The 27,846-nt window shown below is 41.2% G+C and overlaps 1 protein-coding gene and 2 long non-coding RNA genes across 3 annotated transcripts; 1 reads left to right on the top strand and 2 right to left on the bottom strand.

Moving 5' to 3' along the window:
* Positions 1-7,290: 7,290 nt before the first annotated feature.
* Positions 7,291-14,009, bottom strand: LOC116650894 (uncharacterized). The gene is made up of 2 exons (XR_004303891.2): positions 8,314-14,009; positions 7,291-8,262 (listed from the first exon to the last, which is right to left on the bottom strand). It is a non-coding gene; the product is annotated as an uncharacterized lncRNA (long non-coding RNA).
* Positions 14,010-14,908: 899 nt separating this feature from the next.
* Positions 14,909-16,407, bottom strand: LOC116650901 (uncharacterized). The gene is made up of 2 exons (XR_004303897.2): positions 15,932-16,407; positions 14,909-15,880 (listed from the first exon to the last, which is right to left on the bottom strand). It is a non-coding gene; the product is annotated as an uncharacterized lncRNA (long non-coding RNA).
* A 1,363-nt stretch (positions 16,408-17,770) lies between these two features.
* On the top strand, positions 17,771-26,279 carry LOC116650938 (homeobox protein orthopedia-like). Its single transcript, XM_032436197.2, has 5 exons — positions 17,771-18,202; positions 21,170-21,497; positions 21,692-21,821; positions 25,101-25,188; positions 25,301-26,279. Exons 1-5 carry the CDS (start codon positions 18,061-18,063, stop codon positions 25,828-25,830), a joined length of 1,218 nt encoding a protein of 405 aa, XP_032292088.1. The 5' UTR covers positions 17,771-18,060; the 3' UTR covers positions 25,831-26,279.
* The last annotated feature ends 1,567 nt before the right edge of the window (positions 26,280-27,846 follow it).

Here is a 27,846-nt window from a genome sequence, read left to right as displayed (position 1 = left end):
CACAGTTTTCCAAACAATTACAGGCAAATTGCATTGAAATGAAATTTCGCAGCATTGCGCTGTTCGATTTTTGCAATTCGCTGACAATTTGCCCGGCTATATTTCGTTTTTTTTTTGATTTTTCTGCTCTTTTCGTTGTTTTTTTTTTTTTTTGGACAAAAACCGAGAAAAAATTTCATTACAATTCGCAGAGCGAAAAAACGAACGCACAAAAGTAGGCAACGCAAAATTGCGGCGCAGCCAAATGCAGAACAAAGCGACGGCCAAAAAAGGAAGAAGCAGCAGCAGCAGCAGGAAGAAGACAACAAAACAAAAGCAACAACAACAACAACAACAACAACAACAACAACAACAACAACAACAACAACAACGGCGGCAGCTGCAGCAGACAAAGATTAAATGAACGCTAAAAAAAAACACGAGCAAGAAAAATGGCGTCCACACACACACACACACACGTGCGCCCATGTGCTGCATATGTGCTAATCTCGGAACGTTGATTTTTTGTTGCAGCTTTTAGGCGCAAACGTTTATTGCATTTAGTTTTCATTTTCGTGGCCCGGGCCAAAACTCAAACAAAACCCAAAAAAAAAAAGAGAGAGAGAAAGGCACAAAAAACCAACTCAAAAAGCAGCTAACGAGAAATTGCACTCGCTGTCTGAGGGCGGGTGGGGGCGTGGCCAGTGCATAAATGAATAAAAATGCCGACTTATTTGCACATGCTGAAAATTTAAGCGCTTTTAAACGCAATTTTTATAAATAAACACAACAAAAATGTAACAAATTTCATTTCTGCAACGTTTTTGTTTGAGTTAAATTGTGTGCAAGTTTTTCCGTATTATTTTGCCCCTCTTTCGAGTTGCTCGATTGGTAGAGGGGAGGGCGGGGGTGTGTGCGGCATTTGGGCTGCAAATAAGGAAATTTACAGCACTTGTGCACACTCCCACACACACACACACACTCGCACACACTCGCACACACATGTGTACACTGGCAGACGCAATTGAATGCAATTTTGCATGGTATATTAAAAAATTTTTTGCTTGCCGCATTCGGTTGCCCAGTTCTTATTATGTGCTCCACGAAAGGGTATAAAGGGCATGATAGACTACTGCAAGTGTTTGTTACGGATAGCGGGCATTATCGTGTCGATATAGTTAGAACCAAAGATATTCTAGGCTTATGAATAAAACTCATGTTTCTTCTTGAAATTCGGTTAATCCGGCATATAATGTATATAATGCTGATCAGCATCTACAGCCAAGTCGAGCCAGCTCTGTCCGTCTGTCTATACGTCTGTCTATCCGTCTGTCTATCCACCGGTCCACCGCCGGTCTATCCGTCTTTCTATCCGTCTGTTTATCCGTCCAGATACGCAATCTGTCCGTTTATCCGTCTGTCTTTCCGTTTTATTAACCAACCTCTTAGGTCTTAGGAGTCTTAGAGTCAACAAGTTCGACACATCTTTTTCAGACTAGTATATAATGATCAAGAATCTTGCTCGAAGAAAGTTCAGGGTATCCATTAGTCGGGCACTTTCCTATTAGAACAGCTTTTATTTGTTTATATATAGATCTGGTCAGTTAGCTAACTCATTATCTCTTAAATTTCTGCTAAAATACGTTAAATTTAATTCAGTAGCAATTTTCTAGGGTAACTTATAGTCGGGCAGCTTAATGCAGTTGCATTTTTTTGCTGCATTTTGTAACTTTTTTGGTTGATTTCTTTTTTTTTTTGGGTGCCAATTGTGTGTTACATTTCCGTTTGGTGGGGTGTGGCGAGTGAGGCTGCTTGGCTGCAAGGGGTAGGGGGGGGGGCGGGTTGTCCTGTGTCCGTGTCTGTGTTTGGTGCACTTTTTATTTTATTATGCGCACATTATGATGCAGCAACAATAACAATGAAAACCGTTTTTAATGAAATTTTTGAACAAGTTTCCCATAGTCAACACACTTGCTTGGGAAAGGGAAAGGGTTAGCACGGGGTGTGGTGGTAGTTAGGCGCGGGGAGGGTGTAGTAGAAATTGTGGCTGCAATAAGCACTGATGCGACTCTCATCAGCATTTCATTTGCATGGCCATCAACACTTGCGAGTGTTTTCTCCATATGAATTGATTTCTCAATTGTCAATCTGTCAATCTCTCAATCTGTCAATCTGCCAATCTGCGAATGTATCAATCTGGCCATAAGAGCACCAGGCTCAACTATATAATTTTCACAGAATTTGTTTGAGTTGCTTTGTGAGCAGTTTTCCTTCCTACCTTCCTTTTTTTTTGTTTTTCCCGCATGGGCACGCTTCACACGGGCCACAAAAGGTGTGTGATTACAATTGTTGTTTGTTCGAAGGCGTGCCACGCCCACACATGCAGAAACGCCATCGAAATGGGCAGTGGGCGGGCTCAAGCGCCTTATTGTCCTTGCTGCCGTCCTCTTGGTTTGTTTTTGTTTGTTTGGCTACACTTTTGCATATTTCTCAAGTCCTTTACAAAGGACCTCAACTGGGCCCGCTTCGGTAGCCAGTGGCCCATTGTTCGGCTGGACAATTTTTATGTAATTCAAGTGCACAACAATGGCACAGGTAATTCGCCCGAATTCCTTTCACACATCCTGCTGCTGCCGCTCACATGTGCCGACTGCTGCCTGACTCCGGCTGACCAGGTCGGAGGACGCACAATTAGCTGGAAACTGTGCTCGTCGGCACGTCTTTCAAGCCTGGCCTATTTAGCGCTTATCTTGGTCAGAAATTTGTGGAACTCTTGGCACATGTGTGTACATTTTAATTTTGGCACCAAACGGGTGTCAATTTGCTCCAGATTAGCCAGCATATGCAGCCGCAGCTTCTGCTGAAACATAAATCCAAGCCCAGCCGCCCGTTTGTCTATCTCTTCGCTACGCATCTCTAGCTGGCGAGCGTCTTCCTGTCTGGCACAGGCGCTCTGCTGCCTGCCGGGCATAATAAACGTTTCAATATTGTCAACCGAAAAATGCAAGACACAGCTCGACTAGGATATTTATATGCGGTCTGTGGTGTAGGCCAAAGGATGCGTCTACGGCTTCTGTCTGCCCAACGGAAGCTTTCATTTAGTGTGCGTCGGACTCAACTCAGCAGCACCCCCCACCACCCCCCACCCGCCAGCTCCGCCCTCCAGCCTTAGGCCCGCTATGCGCACTGCCTGAATATTAAATTATGAAACTAAATGTCAAACAAGCGCTTGGTTTCACCCAGCTACAGATACTTGTCGTATCTACCCCGTCTGTTTGATTATGACCACAAGCAGCAAAGGATATTGCATAATTTCTCTGCCCTTGCCTCCCGCTCTGCCTCTGCCTCTGTGTGCTGCGGTTGGGCTGGCCAGCTCCCAATAGCTCAATGCTCATTTATATCTATCGTATATATATATATATTACATTTTATGCCAGCCCCAACTATTTGTTATCTGCATTTGCTAGCCTCTAAAACATTTCCCTAGCTGGATACAGGGTGCTTGTAGAATAATTAGTTTTCTCTCCGCGTGAATATCAGCAAACATTTGATACAATTCTCATTTTTTCCACTAGATGCAACGTTGTTTAAATTAAAAATATTTAATTTTTCCATTATTCATCCAAAATTGGAAAAGCGTTATTTATAAAGATACAGCCTTGCACTTTGGTATATAAAAACTTTTGTATGATATATTTAAGTCGTGAAAATTTCATAAAGATCAGACTTTAAACTCCGAAGTTACTCAAGAAAGCATTTGCTAAGGAAAGTGTGAGCAAAGGAGAGAAGAGTTCTGGGTATGAAATTTTGGAGTATGTAGGGTAAGAATATTTGTAAAGGCATCGTGACGCTGGATAAAGAGTATCTAGCAGTCGTGCTTGTTTGTATTTTCAATATCCCTTGATTTCACTTTGCTTCTGCTCAAAATCTCAACAATATGGAAGCCCTATGGCAAATATTTTATTAAAGCTTCTTTGTATGCCATATGCATGTTAGGGTATTTATAGTTCGGTGGATCGTAACTAACATAGACATAGACCATACATTTGATAGCTTCTCTCATATATATTTTTTTATTTTGCCAAGAATCGATCAGCAACATTCGGTAAACTCTGACAGGTAGGGTATATATATATACATGCCACACGAATATCTCTACTAATATACGCTCATTAGAATCTAAGTCGCATTATATAATATCTATTTGTATTATTTGGGTCTATGTCTCACTTACTTGCCTCTATTTACGCTTATAATTAAGAAGTCAATCCGTTTCAAGGCCTCAAACTCAGCCTCATAATGTCAGCGGCAGCTATTTAACACCCCTCTCCCCTCTTCCAGAGACACACACACACACAATTAGCTCAAAGTCAAAGGGCAAAAAAATCAAAATTGAAAACCCCAAGCGCCCCATAACGAACCCTTAACTCGAACCCCCGGCCAAAAGGCAAGAACTCAACCTTTGCTCAACATCCGGCAGACAATGCAAGGCAGACGCTAAGTAGACGAAAAGTTTCTAGTTGGATTATATTTAGGGGGAAGGGGGCTGGGACGAGGTGGTGAAGACACACACACACTTACACACAGCAGCACACTCCCCCACACACAGACACACACACACACACACACACAGGCACACTTGCTGCGAAATTCGTTTTATTACTTTGATATATTAGATTTAATGGTTAAGAAAAATGTTGCCAGCAGCAGCAGCTCCCTTGCACACACACACACACGCACACACACACCCACAATCTGAGCTATTGTCGTCGTGGGTGTTGTTGGGTCGTCGTCGTCGCAGTTAACCTTATTAAAAGGTGAACACAGCCAACGTACCAGAGAGAATTGCCACAATGTGTTTACACGCAGCTCAAGCGTGGGGAGGGGGGGTTGTGCGATGGGGTCTGTGGCTTGGGGCAGGGGTTGCACAACACGATAATGACCTCGTTGCGGGCAAATGTGTGCTGCCCGCATTGGCCAATCAGAATTGAGCTGCGCTGCGCATGTCCCTTGAGCGAAAGTTGGGCTCTCTGAAAGGTTGGTGGGTTGGCAGCTATTAGAGTGGAGCGGGCGGGGTGTCGGTGTGGGGGGGTTCATTCACATTGATGTGCTAATTTAGAAATTACATTGAAGTGCAGGCCTCAATGAGTTTGAGTTTGACTTTGATTCAATTTGTCATTTCACACTTGCGTTAAATGGCTTTCTGGTTGCCATGGAGTGGCACCCTCTGAAGTGGCCCAGACAATAGACTTGAAGCCACACGCAAATAACTGCAACTAGATGCAGATCAGTTTGAGGCAGCGTTCGATTGGCAAAGAAACAAAACTCTAAGATTGCAATCGATTTTTGGTAAGACTTTATTTGAAAAACCTCTCCTGTTTTTATTGAAGAAATTTTAATCTATTAATTATTAATTAAATAAAAAATATATTTATAATAAAAAATTGCGGACTTTGAACCGGCGACCTCTTGCTTGCTGGCTCAACGCTCAGACATTTTTATCAAAATCATAATAAATTAAATAAACTAATAGAATACATACTTCAAATTTAACATTTCACGATTCGAACTAGCGACCACTCCCTCGCTAGTTCGACGCATAGGCATTCTTGTTGTACATGTTTTTCCAACAAGCTTTGAATAGTAATAGATTAAATAAACAAATGTACTTTTAGTTAATTAAGTGTAATAACAGATAATAGCGGAATGTGAGCCAGCGTCTTCTCGCTTGCTGGTTCGACGCACGGACTTTTTAAGTTTCAATCAATATTTGCAGGTGCATCGCAGTCCTTCGAGCCTGTTTGATTCTTAAGGATTTTGGAGTCCCATCTTGGAGACGGCATCTCGATATATCAACTGTGGCAAGGCAGGTCTGCAATTAGCAGACAAAATTGATCAGCCGATGTTTGGATTGGGCTAATGAGCCACTGATTCGATGCCGGATAAGGGATAAATGAACAATGGGCACTGGGCAGAGAGTGCGCTAAGTGCGCTGATGATGCTGCACAAATCGCGACCAGATCAAAGATTAGCAACGCTTGGGCCAGGTAGGGGCTCGCAGGGTTCGCACAGGCTCACCGCGCCTGAGCTGAACCGGCGTTCAGCTCTATATTAAACGAATGTGCAATCGGATTTCTGAATGAAATCTGTGCCGTGTTCGCGTCCTATGAAAATATGATTAAGCGCCTTTGGTTTATGCTAATCAGGCTGGCCAGGGCCTAAGCTGCGGCCAGTGTCCAGTCGCGTTTGTCTGTGTGAAGTGTGGCGTCACACATCTGGCACCTTAATGAGTTTGGTCAACTACGATTCGAGTACTTGTTCACAGTTCCCGGGAAACTACGCGGCCAGCGAGGTGCCGCATTGTCCTCCTCCTTGTCGTCCTTTGGCTTCGGGCTTTGTTTTGGCCACAGCCGCACAAAGCAATTGTGTAAGTTTTCGACAAATTAAGCAGCCGGCGCAGTAGATCTGCATTGTAAGCGGCGTTCCACGTACACAAATGCCGCATTGTCCGCTTACTTGAATGCCTGCTCTGAGTGCAAATATGCCACTTTGGCTGCTCCTTTTGTTGTTATGCAACCTGCGTTGTCATTGCATAAGGCCGACAGCGCCGAGAGCCTTGGACACTAGGACTAAGCCAGGCTCAATCAAATCCAGCCAGGCTACGAGGCGAGTACGAGGCTGACGAGTGCTTAGAAAACGCGTTGAGTTTGTGCTGTTTTCAAGTTTTTTATTAGAATATTAGTCTAGCTGAGAAAGGGATTAGATTATACCAAGGAGTGTAATGGTGGGGGGGTTCGGGTTCAGTTTTTGCCTTTCGTTTGGCCATCTACCAAAAATAAAAACAAACGGCCGTGGCTGTTGCCTAACCGGGTGCATAGGGATTGGAGGTTCGCACTTCTTGCTAATACTCGGACAATAGCTCGTCGGACTGGTCGGGGTTTTTTTCCTTTCCCTTTTGCACTTACCATAAACACATAGTTTAAGTGCGATCAAAAAAAATAAAAAAAAACTTATTGATTTAAGTAAATCCATTGAAACAAAAAAAAAACCGGATTCTAGTATGGGTACCATTAATGTGTTCCGACCGAACACCCAAATTCAAACTATTCAATTTCGCGTAAGTGAGAGAACTAAGGTGTTGATCGTCTCTCTTTCTCTTTACCCTCCCTACCTTGACAAGCAAAAAAAAAATGGAATGTGGATGCTTGTCCCTATTTCAGGTTCTTAAACCATCACTATAAATTGCAAGCGGCTAACATGGGTACTTGACAGATAAAACAATTAATTATGGAATTAGGATATCATATCATATAAGCTAATATAATTCGTTTATTCACGCATTGTTCAATTTTGTTGCCAATTAATAGCAAGGTGAGTATAACTCTATTTACAAGAAAAAATATACAGTTTCCAAACAAAATTTGAATCCAAAGTTAATATGATGAATGTGCAATAACGAGTTTAAATCCCATAAAGAAATTAAGGGGAAGGAGAAATTCACCAACATTATCTTGAGACTTGACGGATAGTAATTAATTTACCGTCTTGCTAAATTAACTGCATTTAAATGTTCATGTGTGTATATAACTACATATATCTATAGGCATTGGTTTAAACTCTTACTCACGCGATATCCTTCGAAGCAGACGTTGGGCCCAATGTATACGACGATTATGATCGCTATTGCTAAATATTACAAAAGAAATTTATAAGTATATAAACACATGTATATATATATATATATATATATATATATATATGAGCAACGGTCAAGGTCGGTGGTGTAGGAATTTCCTCTCGCTTTAACTTATTTAGGCATATTCATTGCACATTTTGTTTTAAAGAAATTAGTAAAAGAAAAAAAAATTAAAGGAAATAAAAATTAAAACTAAGGATCTATTAGCCGTCCATCTTGGCAACGTTAAACAATTAATGGAATTATATGGCAATGCTGCTAAGCAAGCGAAAGGGGTACACCAAAAGTAATACAGACTCGGCTCCTTTGTTACTCTCTGCAGGTTACACTATATGCTTAGTGCATGCGGTCCCGATGGTGCTGCATAAATAGTAAGCGTTTCACCCGCTTGACGCCGTTTTCCGAGGCTATGCCAGATGTTGTTCTTCGCAAGACAGCGGCTGATAAGTAAAATAGCAACAAAATTGGTTCTGCTGGGTTGCTAAGTGCGACACGTGCTCTTGGTGTTGCCCTTGTCTGGTCCGATCTCCCCCTCTGGTAGTGCCGACTAGTACGTCTAAATCTAGTCAACTGAGCAGGCACGGAAACTGTGGAAGCCTTAATTAGTTCCAAGTCTCAACACTAGCACATATAAATACCTTTTCTTTAAGGGTCACCCCGAATCACAATTAGGTTAGTGGGTCGAGTTGTTATGAAGGTTTTTGGTTTCTATTAGCGTACCAAAAGAACACTTCCAAACTGTACCACAATTGCAGCCTTGGTCGTTGATGTCTTTGCAAAAATTATTTGCAAAGAAAGAAAAAATGTTATGAACTTAACTCGCACGCGCTTCAAATATATCTGACATGCTAAGCTGTACTTTTAACCTTTACTACTTCCCAACGACAAAAAAAATAAGGAAGCTTTCAAAAGCTCTACATCACGCGATTATATTTTAAAACGGTACTATGGCCTGATCTTATCACCTTTTTCCTCTCTATTCGCCCTATTCGGTTGCGCATGCCCTCAGCTGTGCAATAAACGAAGAATTGGCTTCCAGCGCGGTCGGTAAAGCAGTAACTAAACTAGAGCAGCTGATCAACAAGCAGATTCGTTTGGGGAGTGCAAAGCAGCCACTACACCACAGTTTATGCAGCGCTACTTGCTAGCGGGACATAAACTGAAATAACTATAATAACTGTTGAGTTAGAACTTGTTACTAGTTTGTATATCTTTGAGATGAAAAGTACCGATGCATTTACCTGTTTCATTAGCTAGTTGATAGTAGGCTGGGCTGACTTTTTGTACAACAATCGCCGGAATGAAAACTGGTGCAAGCTTAGAACTAAACTTCTTTTGCGCGTTACTCTGACAAAAATTGCGGGCGAAGACTTTCGTACCGGCAGTAAGACTTATGTTTCGGCTGCGCAAATTATATATCTTAGCATTTCTATTATGTGACTGAGCTACATTGTCTTTAGCTATCTGACGGATTACTTGTAAGGCTGTGGGCCTCTCAATAGCAGTGTCTTCGGACAAGAGGTTAAGTCGCTTTAGCAAGTCATAGTCTTTACCGTTTAACATCATATTCTGTCCAAACGCTAAAAAATATGGAGAGTACCCTGTACTTTGGTGAACGCTGGCTCTCAAGGCAGCACAAATGGCGTACAGCTTTTTATCCCAATTTGAATGATCTTTTCCGATATAGGCTCTAATAGCCGCTAATACTGATCTATTTACTCGCTCACTCGCATTACTTTGTGGCGAGTATATTGCCGTTCGAATGTGGATGATTCCATACCGGGTAAGAAAAGCTTTAAAGACACTAGAAATGAACTGAGAGCCATTGTCGGTCAGAATAGTTTCTGGCACGCCGAAAGTGCAAAACAGTGTGTTTTCTAGATAGTCGATAATTTTGTTGGTAGTAAACGCGCGAAGAGGCCACATAAAATGAAATTTAGTATTGTGGTCTACAACCATCAGGAGACCTATATTGCCGTTCTTGGACCGAGGATATGGCCCTAGAAGATCCATGTAGAGCTTCTGAAATGGCCGTTCTGACGTCATAGGCTTGCCCATTGGAGGTCTCAACACTACATTGGGGCTTTTCGTTTGCCGACAAACTTTACAATTGACTATATATTCATGAATTTGGGCCGACATTTTTGGCCAAAACAAGTATCTCTTGAGTTTCTCTATTGTTTTTCCGATGCCACTGTGTGCAGCGTTAGGGGGATTGTGGGCTCTCTCTATCACTTGTAGGGTGAGAGACGAAGGTATCCAGAGTTTCCAGGATTGTTTCTCCTGAATGCTATATCCCGTCGCTGGCTCAGTACGTTTATATATAAAACCGTCGATTATCTGTAAATCCGGTAATCTGGATTGGTTAGAAGAAATACTGTCTATCAGATCCAGATAGTTTGGCGATTTGAATTCGGGTGAAGACAGGTCAACTATGGGACCTTGCTCCTCGAATTCCGCAAGCTCTGTCTCATTTTGACGCGATAGCGCATCAGCGACAACATTTTGTGTACCGCTACGATGCGAGACTTTAAACTTGAAGCCCTGTAATTTGATCACCCATCTACCTTGACGTCCTCTGAGATCCTTCTGTCTCATGAGCCATTGTAAGGAAGCATGATCAGTTATTACTTCGAAGTCCTGTCCTTCTATATACGCTCTAAATTTAAAAATACCTCTTATTACGGCTAAGCATTCCAGATCGGTCACACTATAATTCCGTTGGGCCTTTGACAGTTTCTCTGACATGTATGCTATTGGAGCCTCCTCTTCCTGTTCATTTAGTTGAGCTAGAACGCATCCTAAACCAGTTGTGCTAGCATCGCAAACTAATCTAAAAGGTTTTGAGAAGTCGGGTGTAGCCAATACAGGTGCAGAAGTTAAAAGTGTTTTTAAGGTGTTGAAAGCGGAATCAGCATCAGTGTTCCATTTCAATACTTTCGATTTCTTTAGCAACTCTGTAAGCGGAAAGCTAACTGTTGCATAATGATTAACGAAACGTCTGTACCATCCAGCGAGTCCAAGAAAACGTCTCAGTTGTTTTACACTTTTTGGTACAGGGAATTCGTTAATAGCTTGTATTTTGCTAGGGTCCGTCTTTAGTTGACCATACCCAATTATAAAGCCCAAATATTTAATTTCCCGCATACAAAATTTTGATTTTGCGATGTTGATTGTCAAGTTCGCTTTACGCAAGTGCAGCGCTACTTCCTGCAAAAGCAACATATGCGAATCGAAGTCCTCTGATAGCAGAAGTAAATCATCTAAGTAGACAAATACGCGGGTCCGCAAATGGGCTGGTATCACGCGTTCCATTAGTCTACAAAGCGTTTGAGGAGCGTTACACAATCCAAACGGCATTACTTTGTATTGAAATAATGGACGATTAGGGACTGTAAAAGCGGTATACTGACGTGATTTTTCTTCTAGGGGTATCTGCCAGAATGCGTGCTTCATATCGAGGCCCGTTATATATTTAGCCGGCGGCAGACGACTAAGAATTCCGTCGATATGGGGTAGAGGGTACGCATCTTTACGAGTGTACTTATTTATGACTCGAGAATCTAGACACAGCCTGTTTTTATCCTTTCTTTGCACAAGGACGCAGTTGCTGCTCCAGGGGCTATGCGATACCTCTATTATATCTAAAGCTAGCATTTTCTCGATCTCGTCAAACATTAGCTTTTCAACGGCTGGCGAAATAGGCCAATGTCTTTGTTTGACGGGGGTCACATTATCTATTTCAATGCGATGTTCGATTAACTCAGTGCGTCCTAATCCTTCCTTTTCATAAGAATAGAAATTAGAAATGATCGAATTTAATCGTGACTTTTCTTCAGCGGTTAGCTGATGCATTTTCGCTGTTTCCTGGATATCCTGTTCGTTACTGTTGTCTAATTCATTTACGGACTCATCAGGACGAATTAAATTCGTTAACAGTCCAAAGTCCTGCCAAAAATTTATGCCTAAGTAAACATCTTGTTTCAAATCGGGTATAACATAAAAATCAACATTATGCACTTGTTTTCGAAATTCAACTTTAAGTGTCAGTTTGCCTACCACTGGGCAAATAGCGTTGTTAGCTGTTCGGATTGATCCAGAGCATTTGCGCGCTTTGGGATGTGACAACAGTGACTTAGCTGCAACATTACCGAGGCAACTAATCGTCGCTCCGGAATCTAATAATGCTACATATTTTTCTCCCTCTAGGCTTAACTCAGTGTACAAGCGGTTATCTGAGCTCATAAACACTGATTGAACGAGCTTCTTACGAAGACTTTTAATATTTTTCCAGAATTTCCTAAGTCGAACAGTAGAGCGTTTTGGCCGACTGAGAAATTCGATGGGTTCTATGCTGCTAAAAATTCGTCTTCGTGTGTCAAGATAGTGTTTTACTCTAATATGGTCCGGTACGTACTTATTTTCAATATCAGTTTGAGTTGCAGTCTCGGCGACTGAACATGTATTTGCCATATAAGTTGTAAATATAGTATTTGGAGTTGATTGCTCCAAACTACCATATGACTGTATTTCTGGCAAGGACTTTATTCTTTTGTGGGATGCGTCAAACTGGTGTTGGTCTGCGCATCCCGCTTCCGGTTTCCCAAAAGATTGCATTTGCTACAATTGGGTTTAAAAGTATTTTTAGCACCGCAACCGTAGCAGAATATACGCCTTTCTCCCATGCAGTCATCGAATCGGTGTCCCACTTTATCGCAATTCCAGCACACTATTTTCTTGTTCTGTATTTCTGAAATATTATCTTCTATATCATTATTTTCCAGTAACTCAGAGACATTACCTCTACCGTATTTGGTTCGATTGGGAAACGAGCCAGTTTCTCTACAGAAACTTTCATGTTTCTTAACTTCCTCTCTTAATTCTGCTCGAGTTCTAATCTTCAAATGCAATAGTTCGTACCTGAGCGCTGTTCTCGCATTGCGTTTTAATAGGTCAACAAGCTTGTCTTCGCTTATTTCGTTAGATAATTGGCTAACCAGGCCTTCAATCGCTGATTGAAAATCATCAAATGTCTCCTGATCTTTCTGGCGTCTTTTCCTAATTAGTTCCCACAAGTCAAAGTCGTCTTTAACGTCCTCGAATCTAAGTCGGAAATCCGTACAGAAAGCCAACCAGGTATACTGTGGGTTTTTCTTGTGGAAGCTCCAAAACCAATCATTGGCTTTCCCGAAGAAAAGTAAATGAAGATTGTCACAAAGCAGCCTATAGTCGCCGTTCAAATTTTGAGCCGTTAATGAACGAATTCGATACAAGAATTCATCTATCTGCATAGAGTCTTTCGAACCGTCAAATTTAAGTCGCCAGGTTTGCATAATGCTAGCTGCTTTTTCTGAACTCAAACTTGAGTTTGATCGATTGCTACCTCTGGGGCTGTATGGTCCGCAGTCAAGGGGTATGTCAGAGTTCTGGGCACTATTAGGGAGAGTATCAGCACCTAATCCCCTTGGAGACTGAACTAATCTAGAGCGTGTTGATTCAGCTTGCTCACTTCGTACATTTAATGTTGCTAACTTCTCTTGCAGTGATTGTTCAACAGAAGCTTTAATAACGTTTTTGAGTTCTGCTATTAAAGTCCTTTGCTGAGATTGTAGAGCTTCGTTGATATAGGTAATTGTCTCTACATTTGGACCATTGTCCACTGACTTATTTCCGTTGCTGCCTAAAGACATGCAACTACCTAAATATTCTCTATGATTTCGATTCATAGACCTAGTTTGCATACTTCGCTTGGGCGTGGCTCCTCGCCCTTTTCCGAATCGCTGACCTCTCCTGATACCTGTAGTAGTCGAACCATCTTGGCAAGGTAGAGTATTTCGCGATAGAGTTTCGTCTGTTTCAGCATTACCAGCTGAGTGTAACTCCGCTGCCAGTGTATTGTTCATAAATATTAGTTGCCCTGGGTTGCAATCTGCCTCACATACTGGACATTTTGGGGTTGTCTTTAGTGTATTGCTTATGCAAACGTCGTGAAAACGGTGTTGACAAGGAGTAGTCGCAGATAGCTGTTCTGCTTGCAATTGCTCATGGCAAATGCCACAAAATGGATCTTGCGCGTTAATCGCTGCAACTATGCTCTCTGTGCTTCGTCTCACTGCCATAATGAATGCAAACTTTTGCTTGTTTCCAAACAACAAAAGGAAAACTAAATAGGACTTGTATTATTAAGTCTTGGTTATTTATTCTATCTGTCTTTTTCCCACACGTTATTGCTTACAATTCTTAAGCAAACCTGAGTAGTTGAATTTGTGCTATTTATTTTACTGGAGTCTATTTCTGATTTGGATTTTTACTGCTCATGGACTACTAGACAACATCCGAACTATTTCCAGTTTGTTGTAATTCCAAATAGTCCTTGAAACAATTAACCCAAATTTGATTATTATTCCCTCTTTTCCGATCTTACCCGCTGCTTAAAGTACTAGTAATTAATTGTGGTCGACTAATCCAGCAATGCCTGAATTACAATCGCAAATTCCTACAACTAACTACTGTCTGAACACAACGTATTTTCCCGAGAAAGGGGCCTAACAGGGTAATTAAAAAATAATAGGTAGTAATTGATATGGTATAACTTCGAGTTTCGATTGGGGATTGTTGTGCACTAGGTGTTAGTCGTGCTTACGCAAGAAGTAAAAGTTTTACGTTCTTGCTAGGGTCCCACGTGTTGGGCGCCATATATGTAATGGTGGGGGGGTTCGGGTTCAGTTTTTGCCTTTCGTTTGGCCATCTACCAAAAATAAAAACAAACGGCCGTGGCTGTTGCCTAACCGGGTGCATAGGGATTGGAGGTTCGCACTTCTTGCTAATACTCGGACAATAGCTCGTCGGACTGGTCGGGGTTTTTTTCCTTTCCCTTTTGCACTTACCATAAACACATAGTTTAAGTGCGATCAAAAAAAATAAAAAAAAACTTATTGATTTAAGTAAATCCATTGAAACAAAAAAAAAACCGGATTCTAGTATGGGTACCATTAATGTGTTCCGACCGAACACCCAAATTCAAACTATTCAATTTCGCGTAAGTGAGAGAACTAAGGTGTTGATCGTCTCTCTTTCTCTTTACCCTCCCTACCTTGACAAGCAAAAAAAAAATGGAATGTGGATGCTTGTCCCTATTTCAGGTTCTTAAACCATCACTATAAATTGCAAGCGGCTAACATGGGTACTTGACAGATAAAACAATTAATTATGGAATTAGGATATCATATCATATAAGCTAATATAATTCGTTTATTCACGCATTGTTCAATTTTGTTGCCAATTAATAGCAAGGTGAGTATAACTCTATTTACAAGAAAAAATATACAGTTTCCAAACAAAATTTGAATCCAAAGTTAATATGATGAATGTGCAATAACGAGTTTAAATCCCATAAAGAAATTAAGGGGAAGGAGAAATTCACCAACATTATCTTGAGACTTGACGGATAGTAATTAATTTACCGTCTTGCTAAATTAACTGCATTTAAATGTTCATGTGTGTATATAACTACATATATCTATAGGCATTGGTTTAAACTCTTACTCACGCGATATCCTTCGAAGCAGACGTTGGGCCCAATGTATACGACGATTATGATCGCTATTGCTAAATATTACAAAAGAAATTTATAAGTATATAAACACATGTATATATATATATATATATATATATATATATATGAGCAACGGTCAAGGTCGGTGGTGTAGGAATTTCCTCTCGCTTTAACTTATTTAGGCATATTCATTGCACATTTTGTTTTAAAGAAATTAGTAAAAGAAAAAAAAATTAAAGGAAATAAAAATTAAAACTAAGGATCTATTAGCCGTCCATCTTGGCAACGTTAAACAATTAATGGAATTATATGGCAATGCTGCTAAGCAAGCGAAAGGGGTACACCAAAAGTAATACAGACTCGGCTCCTTTGTTACTCTCTGCAGGTTACACTATATGCTTAGTGCATGCGGTCCCGATGGTGCTGCATAAATAGTAAGCGTTTCACCCGCTTGACGCCGTTTTCCGAGGCTATGCCAGATGTTGTTCTTCGCAAGACAGCGGCTGATAAGTAAAATAGCAACAAAATTGGTTCTGCTGGGTTGCTAAGTGCGACACGTGCTCTTGGTGTTGCCCTTGTCTGGTCCGATCTCCCCCTCTGGTAGTGCCGACTAGTACGTCTAAATCTAGTCAACTGAGCAGGCACGGAAACTGTGGAAGCCTTAATTAGTTCCAAGTCTCAACACTAGCACATATAAATACCTTTTCTTTAAGGGTCACCCCGAATCACAATTAGGTTAGTGGGTCGAGTTGTTATGAAGGTTTTTGGTTTCTATTAGCGTACCAAAAGAACACTTCCAAACTGTACCACAATTGCAGCCTTGGTCGTTGATGTCTTTGCAAAAATTATTTGCAAAGAAAGAAAAAATGTTATGAACTTAACTCGCACGCGCTTCAAATATATCTGACATGCTAAGCTGTACTTTTAACCTTTACTACTTCCCAACGACAAAAAAAATAAGGAAGCTTTCAAAAGCTCTACATCACGCGATTATATTTTAAAACGGTACTATGGCCTGATCTTATCACCTTTTTCCTCTCTATTCGCCCTATTCGGTTGCGCATGCCCTCAGCTGTGCAATAAACGAAGAATTGGCTTCCAGCGCGGTCGGTAAAGCAGTAACTAAACTAGAGCAGCTGATCAACAAGCAGATTCGTTTGGGGAGTGCAAAGCAGCCACTACAGGAGGTCTAACAAAATTCTAGGAAAATTTCGCAGTTTTCATTTGATATAGAAAGACATTAAAAAAATTGTCCAAGGGAGAACAAATCAAATCCTAGATACTATAATATTCATTTATCAGGACTTATTATTATTAATTTTCAATCATTCGTGTTATATTTTAAGTCAAAATTAATTTAAGAAATGATTCTAAAATTAATTTGAATTCTGCACCCAAAATGGGCTCGAATCTGAGGGTTCGAACACCAAATATTTTATTATTATAATTATTTTATTTCAATAATTGAATGATATTGAAACCCTTTTATAAGGGTATTCCCAAACTATATTTGACTGCGAAAATCGAATAATATTTTCTCCGTTTTCCTTAAAATTTGTATATATTTTTTTAAATCAAAATTTTATCACTTATTCAAAGACTTAAAAAAGGGAAAGGTGTTATATGAAAATATTTAAATAAATTTAAGAACAAATTACTTTTGTACACATAATTAAAATTGTATTTTGTACATAAAATTTCTTTAAATATTCGCCTTGGATTAGTTTATTAATCTCTTATATATTTCGCTTAGATGGTGCTGTACCTAATTTTGGAAATCCTGCAGATTTGTTTATTCAATGAAACCCTTGCCAGGAGCTGCCCCTCTAGCCCGCTGCCTGATGTCGTATGCCTAAGTAAGGGGATTCTTCCATTGAGCATTTGGATTGTTCAATGAAAACGCGAGGCTCAGCGCTTAACCCGAGCGGGGATCATAAAATTGGCTGGACAAGGTGCACAATTTACGACTTGTGGACTGAAAGGTAAAACGGGCATAAAAAAGCGGAAATCATAAATGCGCTACAAATGGCCGCCTAGCTTCAGGTAGGAACTAACCTGTTTTGTGATTTGTTGATGCGTGCGCCCGTGAGGCTAGAGAGAGAGAGAGAGAGAGTAAGAGGGAGAGAGAGCGAGGGAGAGCAAGAGTAAGAGTGAGAGCGAGAGGGCGAGCCACTAACAAATAGAGCTCAGTTTTAATGAGCGAAATTTATGAAATAAATAAAATTAATCAGCAAACATAGTTGCAGAGCTAACTGGCAAAGAAATTGATTAAAAGAGAGCGCGAGAGAGAGAGGGTGTCAGGGAGAGGATGACAGGGAGAGCGGATGAGGATGAGAGCGCGGCGAGAGAGAGAGCCGCCCCTAGACTACCTGTACACAAACTACCCTGCGCAAGCGAGACGGCAGACTTGCAGCCAGGATATACGCAGGATAACAGTCAGCAGCAGCAGCTGCCTCGCCCATTTCACTTTGCCGCCGCCCCCCACCCGCTGGTACGACAATAAAACGCCTCTCCGACGTATTTAATGCCCTCGCTCAGCCGTCGCCGAGCTCAGTCGGTGGTTGTTGATCGCCGCCAGCGTACGTGTCAAATTTACTGTTGTCGTTAGCCGAAAAGCCAAATATAAACAAAAATCGAATTTCAGTTAACAATTTTTGTGCGTGCGCGTTTTCTAGTTTGTGGCCAATAAAAAGTCAAAGAATATAAAAATCCAATAGCACAAGCCCCGCCGGGTCATGCACGTCGCGAGCTGCTGTTAGCCAAAAGTCAATGTGATCAGAGCTTAATTAAACAGCTGCTGTTTTCGACCTGTTTGTTCTGGCTGCACGCGATGATGACCACAACGACAACACAACAACATCCCATCATGCCGCCAGCCATGCGTCCAGTACCCGAGAGTCCCGTCTCCAGACCGCGCGCCGTCTACAGCATCGATCAGATCCTGGGCAATCAGCATCAAACCAAGCGCAGCGGTAAGTTTTAGCCATAAAACCGCCATATAAAAAAGCTTAGCTATGCCAAATACTTTTGCCGTCGGTGATCGGAGCCAAGTCAAGTTTTATTCGAATGGTTCTTAAGCCGATAAATGGCATAGAATTTACGAAATTTCGGGTTCGAGTCCCAGATTGCCTTGAGGTTCTATTATTGTCTATAAAAAGTGATGTAGCTTTGACTAGTTATTGGCCACAAATTAATATGGCTGAAGATATATATCCTTTACTTACAAGAACAAGCATTTATACGAGTTCGAACTTATAATATAAACAAAATCAACAAAATTGCATCAATATAATAAATTGATACAATTTTAATATGTTATAAGGAAATTTCTTTTAATAGAAACTTGCCTAAAATATTATTTTCAAATCAAAATACCCGTCTTTAGTTTTTTCCTAAAGCTCGAACCTCATACTAGGGCTTGGTAGAAGTAAACTCTTTAATGGAGGTGAAGGCTTCTTTGAAAGTTCGGTTACAACAACAATTGATTGTCTTAATTGAAATATATTTTGTATATATAGAGAAAACTGTCTTTACGGGTTCTACCTTAAACCTGTATCGGGTTTGAATCTCTCACTATAAGCTTGGCTGTAGATATCTCTTCTTGGCACTAAATTTCCTGCTTCCGTCTTCCATCTTTTTGGGAGTTTGAATCCCGAAGTTTATGTATTTCATGACAAATGAAAATTGTAAAGGCAGCTTTTATTAACATATGTAAGAACAGTTTCTTTAAGCAGTAATCAGATATTTATTAGCTCATGCTGAAATAATATAATGATAAAATAGGAAACATTATTGGAATAAATAGTAATAAAAATATTCTATTGTATATTTGTATAAACCTTTGTTATTCCTTTCGAAACCCCTTTTCAATCTCTCCTTTTGTCAGCTGCTGTCAAAGTTCCTTGAACAGAAATTGCAATTAAACTTTTCACTAGAACAACCTTTTGCACACCCACAAAACCCGCAGAGAATCCACACTCCTGTGGAGTCCCTTTAAGAATGTCCACGGGCAGCTCTTCAACGTGCTCCATGGAAAACCACATCAAAAGGACCGCCTATCGTTGTCTGTGGATGTCTTCATCATATGCAAATGAGGACGAGGACGAGGACATGACCATAGTTTTTCGGGCATTGACAAAAAGCTGGCCATGTTTCACACTCAATGCAATGGGGCGTTCCGTTGTTGGGCAGCGTGTTGTGGGCGTGGCCGCGACGCGCCAAGAGAGAGAAACAGAGAAAGAGTGAGAGAGAAGGGGGGGGGGGAGGGGCGAGCACTGAGGCAAGAAGTATTAAAAAATGGGAACAGTCGAGCGCAAATCAAAACATATCACGATATTGATATCCTGGCAGCAGGACGGCCGTAATGAGACGCTTGCCATCATTAGACCCGTAATTAGATTTCAGATTGACATTCATGGGCAGCAGCAGGATGAGGAGGAGCACCCAAGCTTACAATTTTGTGACAACGTGCGCACCGCAGGACATTTTGCCAGGATATATGTTGAGCGCAAAGCTGGCGCAATTTCATGCTCAATCGCGAGTGTCCTGTGCGCCGTAATTTGATGCCGCTTTCGGGGCAAATTACCTTTTTCGCCGCAACAAGCGGCGCATAAATGTTGCCAATGTACATCAACGCCAATGCCAAACGATCAGGATAATAGCCGAATCCTGTGCACTACTCGATGTCCCGCTGTGCGTGTGTGTTCCTGCCTGGTCCTGCCTCGTTCTGGCTCGTCATTGTGCATATTATTAATTTGAGGTTCATTAAAATTTGATTGCATGTTCTGCTGGAAAAATGTTACACACACACACGTAAACGTTCTCGGGCCGTGTGAAAGGACTTGCCAGGATCAAGGCCTCAAGGGGTTGCTTTTAACTTTTTGGCAACTGTTGCCGCCAGAAGAAAGGCAACTTTTGCTGGCTTTCAGTTAAAAATTCGCTGCTTCCCATAATTATTTGTTATTGATTGCCAAATCGAATTGCGTGCAACACACACACACACACATACACACACACACACTCGCTCGCACACACACTCGCTTGGAGAGCGCACTTGAAAGCTTGCCGCTTAAAGCATTTAAATGGGGGTTAAAGTTGGCAAAGTTGACGGCGCATTCAATCAGCCAGGATATATCAGGATATTACTACTTCAGTTGCAATTCAATGAATTTCGCTTTTTCGCAGCTGCCGCAGCGCAACTTGATTTGTTTTTTATTTCACTTTTCCATATACACTTGCATAGGGTAATAAAATATTCTCAGCTTATATGTAACGCTTGGAATTATGTATATAATTCTATATTCTAAATATTTATATAATATAATGCCTCATGAATGTCGATATATAAGTGTATAAGTTTCATTAAAGTTATTTGATGTACATCGAACTATAACTGGAAAAATTAAGAAGACAGCAATGAGTAATGTACATCAGAGACACTTCATGAAATTCATCAGATGAAAATTTGATGTAAATCAAATAGATTTTGTAAAATATTTCAGTCTTAAATATGTTTATGTAAGTTGTATATGTACATCAAAGATTTATCATTATAAATTTGATGTACATCAAACAGGTTTCATAAAAAGAAGAGGAATTTGTTGACTTGAATGCGTCATTCTCCAAAAATTTGGCGAGCTAATGTCTGTAAATTTGAAGTATATATGAATAACTCCATATATATATATATATTTTAATATATTTTAATGGTAAATCGTTTCCATGTAAGGGTATTTAAACTGCGACATTATGTTTGCGTTGTTTTTATTTTGTTTCGTTTTCCATTTGCTTTGGCTTTTTGTACTGTTTTATGCCAAAGTCAAACACGAATCGGCAAACTTTGAAGCACTCGAAATCAATTTGGCAAACTTTTGGATTTCGCTCTTGATTATGAAGTGCACTTTGCAGTTAATTTTATTTCAATTCAACGATTTTCACAGAAACACCCAACGAGGTGCTGATAACACACGCGCATCACATACATCACCTGCATCACGCCGGCAACAGTGGCAGCAACAACAACAGCTTGTTGCAGCAGCAGCAGCAACTGCAACATCAGCATCAGCACCAGCAACAACTACAACAACAACAGCAGCAACAGCAGCAGCAGCAGCAGCAACAACAACAACAACAGCTGATTGCCAAGCGCGAGGACTCGCCCACAAATACGGAAAGCGGCCTGGACGTGGACAACGAGGACGAGCTCTCCTCGAGCCTCAATAATGGACACGATCTGGGCGACATGGAGCGACCGCGCAAAGTTCGCAGGTAAGCAATGAGTATATATAATATATATATATCTATTAGAGTCCTTGACAAGAGTCCTTCTTAACAAGCCGCTTAGCAGATAAAATCGTATTCGGCCCATTGTTGGGCCCATTAAAAAGCAACTAAACAACTTTATTGTTATCGACAGCATCGACTTACCCTCTCCCGCGTCTGTTTTTTTATGTGATTTGCAGATCTCGCACCACGTTTACAACATTTCAATTGCATCAATTGGAGCGCGCCTTTGAGAAGACACAATATCCGGACGTGTTCACAAGGGAGGATCTGGCGATGCGACTCGACCTGAGCGAAGCACGCGTTCAGGTAAATCAACCAGTTAGATTTATATTGCCTCAATTGAGTATTTTTAGCTGCTGATTATGTAATTATTTACGGCTTATGTCGGCCAGGTCAGCGCACAAAGCTAAGCGGCTTACACTGAGCGAAAAGCCAAGCGCGAAGCTGTCAAAACGATTCGCAGGCAATTTCAAGCGTTTTGCTTTTCTCAATTTCAAGCGCAAGTCTTTTTGGCAACTGCTTAAAATAAGTTGAATACCGACTTTAAAAACAACTGTTGAAGAGAAAAAAAAAGAAAAGAGAAAAAGAATTGGTTTAAGCACAAAGTATTTAAAAAAATATTAAGATTTTATTTAGGCACAAAGTATTTCAATGCGTTGAATATTGATTTGAATATAATTTGTGAAGGGGTAAAAACAAGAGAAAAAGATTCGTTTTAAAACGACTTTTTGCATCTTAAATTAAGCGTACAATTTGTTTAATACAATTTATAAAGTCTTCTAATTCAACTTTTAGAAAACATAAGCATAAAATTCTTAAGAAAAGGTTTTTGTGCGTAGAAAGCTTAAAACTAAGATTCAGATAAGCACAAAATACTTGACGACTGGGTTAGCTAAAGAATTTGTACTTGAACTCAAAAAGAAAGTGCTTAAATTAAGAATTTTGTGCTTAGTTGAAGTCATTTCGAGCTGCTTTGACAACAAACTGCAGTTTCTTTTTCGCTAAGTATATTATTTAGGGTGTTTATAGAAATTGTAATTGGCCAACAAAATCGCTAACAATCAAAGGACTTAATTTGTAAATGGTCTTTTAAACACTTAGTGCACACTTTGTATGCAAACACACACACACACGCATGCACACACGCACACACATAGTTGGGGGTTGCTGCTTTAGGGGTGGCTAAAGGACATTAGATATTGTGATTTTCCAAATGATTAAGTTTGGCAGGGCGAGAGTCTCAGTTTTTGGGTGTTGGTATTTTTATTAACTCTACTTTTGGGTAAACAATCAAAAGTGGCTTTGGGTGGTGCACACACACACACACACGTGCAATTGGGCTACGATCCTTGTTTCGATCCTTGCGCAATTTGATTTGAGTTGAAATGCTTTCAAGCACTCGAGTTGACAGTCACAGATACGAGAGATACTCCCAACAAAAAAATAGAAGGGAATGTAAAACAACTTGACCTGGCACTCACTGAGGGATTATCACTCGTCCTGCGGAACACTGTCCTCCCCGTTTTAAGCCACGTTTCACGTTTGTGTATCCGCTGGCAGATTAAGCGTAATTGGTCATTGATTCGCATACGTTAGACGTCATGCTCTCAGTCCCACTTCAGTGCTTCAATAGTAACAGATTTAGAGCTGTTCGCTTTTTTTTCGTTCTGTTTATTTTTTTCTAGTATCTATCAGATACTTTGTTGCCCTGTCGCAAGGGGTTGATGAGCGGTCAATTATTTTGGGATTTGCATGAGGCATGTGGAAACAGTTCACATTCTGCGGGACGCCCCCTTCCCCAACAACAAAAAAATGTTGTGCTTGACGACTTTTCGATTTTTTTTTTGGGGGGGAAAAACATATTTTGTTAAGCGCATTTTGCATGACAAATCAGCCTGCTAATGCTTTTTGAAAAGCTCAAATCTGTTGCGTTTTGTGAGTTATGACGATTAATATATAATAACATTTCCCTTGGCCAGACATGCTTTGATACGATTTAAGACAGACTTTATACTTTGCTTCATCCTGCCTTAACCCTACTTTATATTTGGCTAAAACATGCTTGCTTAACTTCGGAGCATATTGTCCGATCGCATAGAAATGCGTGCAGATACCTAGGCTCAAGACTGTAATTCTGTAATTAAGAGTTCAATAAAATACGGGACAACCTCAAGAACTTGTCTAAAAAGTGAAATATTGTGCAACTATCTTTATGCTAAATTTCTTCTCTCTAGCTCTGATAATGTCCGAGTTATGCTCCAGAAATGTTTACTTGTTTGGAGTTTTAGACTCAATTTCATTTAGTTGTTGTCAAATATTTAATTTTGGAGCCTTATCTTCGTGCTGATCGCACATGTGCGATAAATGTGGTCAGGATATCCGTAAATTCAACTTTAACGACCGGCCCGGCCCGATGGTCGGCTGCTCGGCTGGTTGGGCCTGAAAAGTGGCATTAGGTTGTTGGCCAAAGCCGCATTATAATTGCGCTGCACTCACAATTAAAATGCGCACAAAATCACAAGGGTTGCACACACATGGAAGGAGGCTGGAGCTGGGTCAGGGAGGGGGGCAAGGGGTGTGGCATGCACAGACACAGGACAATAATTGGCAGCAATTATTGCAAGGAAATCGTTGCTAATTTACGACTCGCTCCGCTGCACGCATTGTTGTTGCAACGAAGGATGCTGTGTGCGAGTGTGTGTGTGTGTGTGTGACAGCAGCTAAATACAGGGTGTCTATAATTGCACAACTCTTCGAGCTGTGCACAGTTGTCAAGTGATTTCAATTTACAAACAATTAATTTTCTTAATACATGCCAAGACCAAGACGAGACAGCTCTTCCACTGTTCCGGCCCAGCTCAACGGCCGGAAGTGCCACAGCCCCCCTTCCTCCCTTCCACCTATCCACCTTACAGTGAATACCATCTACAACCCCTGCGTAGAGTGTCAAAAATGCATGGGGCCAGCCTCGGTCTGCCCCTCTCCCCCCTCTCTTTCTCTCTCTCGCATGGCGCCAGGACAAATCACAGTTGCACACTTCCGATTGGATGCCATTGTATTTGGCAGACGCAGACTCCGACTCCGACTACGAGTCAGACTGCGACTCGAGTTCTGGCTCAGCTTGGGATTGGGTTTGATTTTGAGCGACACTCAGAAAAAAAAACTAACACGAAATCGGCTTTTAATTGATTTATTTTTAACTTTTTTAGTTTTTAGAAAATAGTTTCAGATTTATCTTAAAGTAAAAATAGAAAATATCAGATGATGATTAATTATTTTGGAAGCATGAAAATTGTTTGCTGAAAATAAGATTTTCTAAAAAGACTTTCCAGACTTTCCATGAAAGAAATAGCCAAAAAAAAAAAGAAACTATATTCTCGATGTTTATTTTAGTATTTAAATTAAAAACAAAATTGTACACTTTGGTGCGTAGTTATTTTTTAGAGTGTATGCGGTGCTATGCTAGGCATTTGATGAGCTCTTCGCCGAGCTTCACACCTTGCTTAGGACCAATTACAAAAGACGTTGGAAAGGATTTGCATTGTGGAACTGCTAACTGCAACTTTTGTCCATTTACTCTTGCAGGTGTGGTTCCAGAATCGACGCGCCAAATGGCGTAAACGTGAGAAGTTTATGAATCAGGACAAGGCCGGCTATCTGCTGCCCGACCAAGGTAAGCAAATTACCAAATTACGTGTGCAACATAATTAGAATTGTGTGTGCCGCGTGTCGCTCAATCGACGCCCAAATCTCATGCTCTCCTTCTCTCTCCTTCCTCTCCGCAGGTCTGCCCGAGTTTCCGCTGGGCATACCGTTGCCGCCGCACGCACTGCCCGGTCATCCGGCGGCGCTGCCCGCCGAGTTTTGGCCGCCGCACTTTGCGCTGCATCAACACTTCAATCCAGGCCTGCTGCCACAACAGCTGATGCCGCCCCACTACAAGCTGCCCAACTTCCATACGCTGCTCTCCCAGTACATGGGCCTCAGCAATTTGAATGGCATCTTTGGCGCCGGCGCCGCAGCGGCTGCGGCCGCGGCCAGCGGCTGTGCAGCGGCGGCGGCCGCATCCGCCGGCTATCCGCAGAATCTGTCGCTGCATCCGTCGTCGGCGCAGGTGAGTCCGCCGTGCAGCAACAGCAGCCCGCGCGAGAGTCCCAACTCGCTGGCGCCCCATCAGCTGGCGCATGGCGGCACCACGCTCATCTCTGGCGACCTGACGCTCACCTCGACGGCGGCGCAGTCGCCACGCAGCGCCACGGGCGGCAGCAGCAACGCCTCCACGCCCGTCTCCGTGGTTACCAAGAGCGAAGACTGAACCAGCGGCAGAGAAGTAACCTGCTCGACGCTCGAATTCGCAAATAGGAATTCCCCCCTCGTGGTGATATAATGGACGGATTGTGTATATATCTTTAGCATAGCCCCTAAGTGGATAAGGAAATGGAACTTTCTGTTTGTGTTGCAAATATTTCCACAAATATTGCCTACTTTTAAGAAACTAATCTTTAATTAACTGCTGCAAGTGTCATAGAATCTAGTTAATACGAATGTGTAAATTAAAAATAATCTTAAGAAAACAAATAAATCAAAGTCAAGAAAACGGCGCTTAAACTAATCCAAATGGAGCTAAGTTAGGGCTAGTCTAAATATGTCTGTAGGATGTCCAAGTCTAAATAGATCGTACGGTCGTTCGTTCGGTTAAGGTGTGGTATATGGTATATTGTGATAAACTGGGTAGAATAGTAACAGTAGAATTGTCTCAGATTAAATAACATTATAATACTATATGGCTTATTTATGATATATAATATTTACTACAGAGTAAGGGATAAGGTTTAGATTTATATAGATAGAAATGAGAAATAAAAGTTGGCTCAGATTTTATATATGATACTCACCTATCAATATAGAGTTAGGGATAAGAAATAGATTAATGTGATAAAAGAAAGGAAGGAAAATCGAACTTGGGGATTACATACCCTTAGGTATACCTCAGGTATAGGTTTATATACATGTAGATATTTTTATAGATCAGTCAGTCAACAGTTTTATATATATATAAATCTTTAAACTCATACAACTCAATTAATTTCTTGCCAATAGTTCCTAAGAAGAAGAAAACACAGTCTTAATATTTTACTTACGGCAGTTATAAATGCGAGTAGCGTGTTCCGACCTATTCCGAAATATGTACTGCCTATAAAAATCAATAGATCTATGCCAGGTTTCAATGAGTTCGCCTGAAACTCAGAGACTAGCATGCATAGAGACAGATCGACGGACCTGGCTATCAAGCCCAGGCTGTTGATAAGAGGAAGATTTCTAGGCTAAGACTAGAGCTTATTTAGAGATATGTTTGTAAGCAATCTAAATTACAGGGTATACCTTGTAGTTTTTTTCTTCAATTGACTTCGGCTTTAGACTTCGCTTGAATACTTGTTTGACTGATTTCGGTTCGTTGCCCTTCAAGATCTGCGAACATTGCGCAATCGAAGCGCAAAATTAACAATTCATCAAAGTAACACGTAATCTCGAGGCCTTTTATAAATAGTTGTATGCAAGCTGTCGACCTTTTTGATGTTCAGCAAGTCAAGAGAATTGATCTTCCCGAGCAGACCGGAGCCGGCCGATAAATGGAATGTAACAACCCCGACAATGCATCAATGCGTCCCGTAGCTCGGCTCATTCAAGGATCGGAGCAGTAGTTGAAATTAAATAATAATCTTGATATTATGTCAAATTGCAAGCGGAAAGAAATGGTTGCGCACATGTGCATAGAAGACGAGTCGATTCGAAGTCGGAGTCTGGCCGAAGAATGCCTGTAATCGCATTGTGAGCCGCAGACAGCAGCGGAAACGGCAGCCGCTCCCGAAGGATGTGAGCCAAAGGATTTGCACAAATTTCAAGTGCGGCAGCGAATCCAATTGAACCTAAACATACCCCGAACCTTGCCTCACCTCTGCTCAACTTCTCGAACCGGTCTCGACGGCGGGTTTTGTGCCCGGCCGGCCGCATGCAGAGCTAAATGCTGTATTGATATCTCGTAATTTGTGCCATAATTACTTTTTAATAATTCTGTGGCGCCACATGACGTCGCATTGTGTGTGCAACGGACTTAAATTTAATAAAATCGCCGTCAAGTTTTCTGCTGCTGCTGCTGCTGCTGCTGCTTTTGGGTTGCAATTTGATTACACTTACCATTCTGTGGGGTCAGAATTAAATTCCCTGCACAAATACTATAACAGCAGCATTATCATCATCATCATCAGCATCATCAGCATCATCATCATCATTGTCGTAATGAGCGAAATGCGCGACTTAACGGATTTGTCAC

Source organism: Drosophila virilis, unplaced genomic scaffold (genome assembly GCF_030788295.1).
Source record: "Drosophila virilis strain 15010-1051.87 unplaced genomic scaffold, Dvir_AGI_RSII-ME tig00000020, whole genome shotgun sequence".
NCBI lineage: Eukaryota > Metazoa > Arthropoda > Insecta > Diptera > Drosophilidae > Drosophila > Drosophila virilis.
Note: the sequence above shows the minus strand (reverse complement) of the source record. Positions and strands in the feature narration are given on the sequence as shown.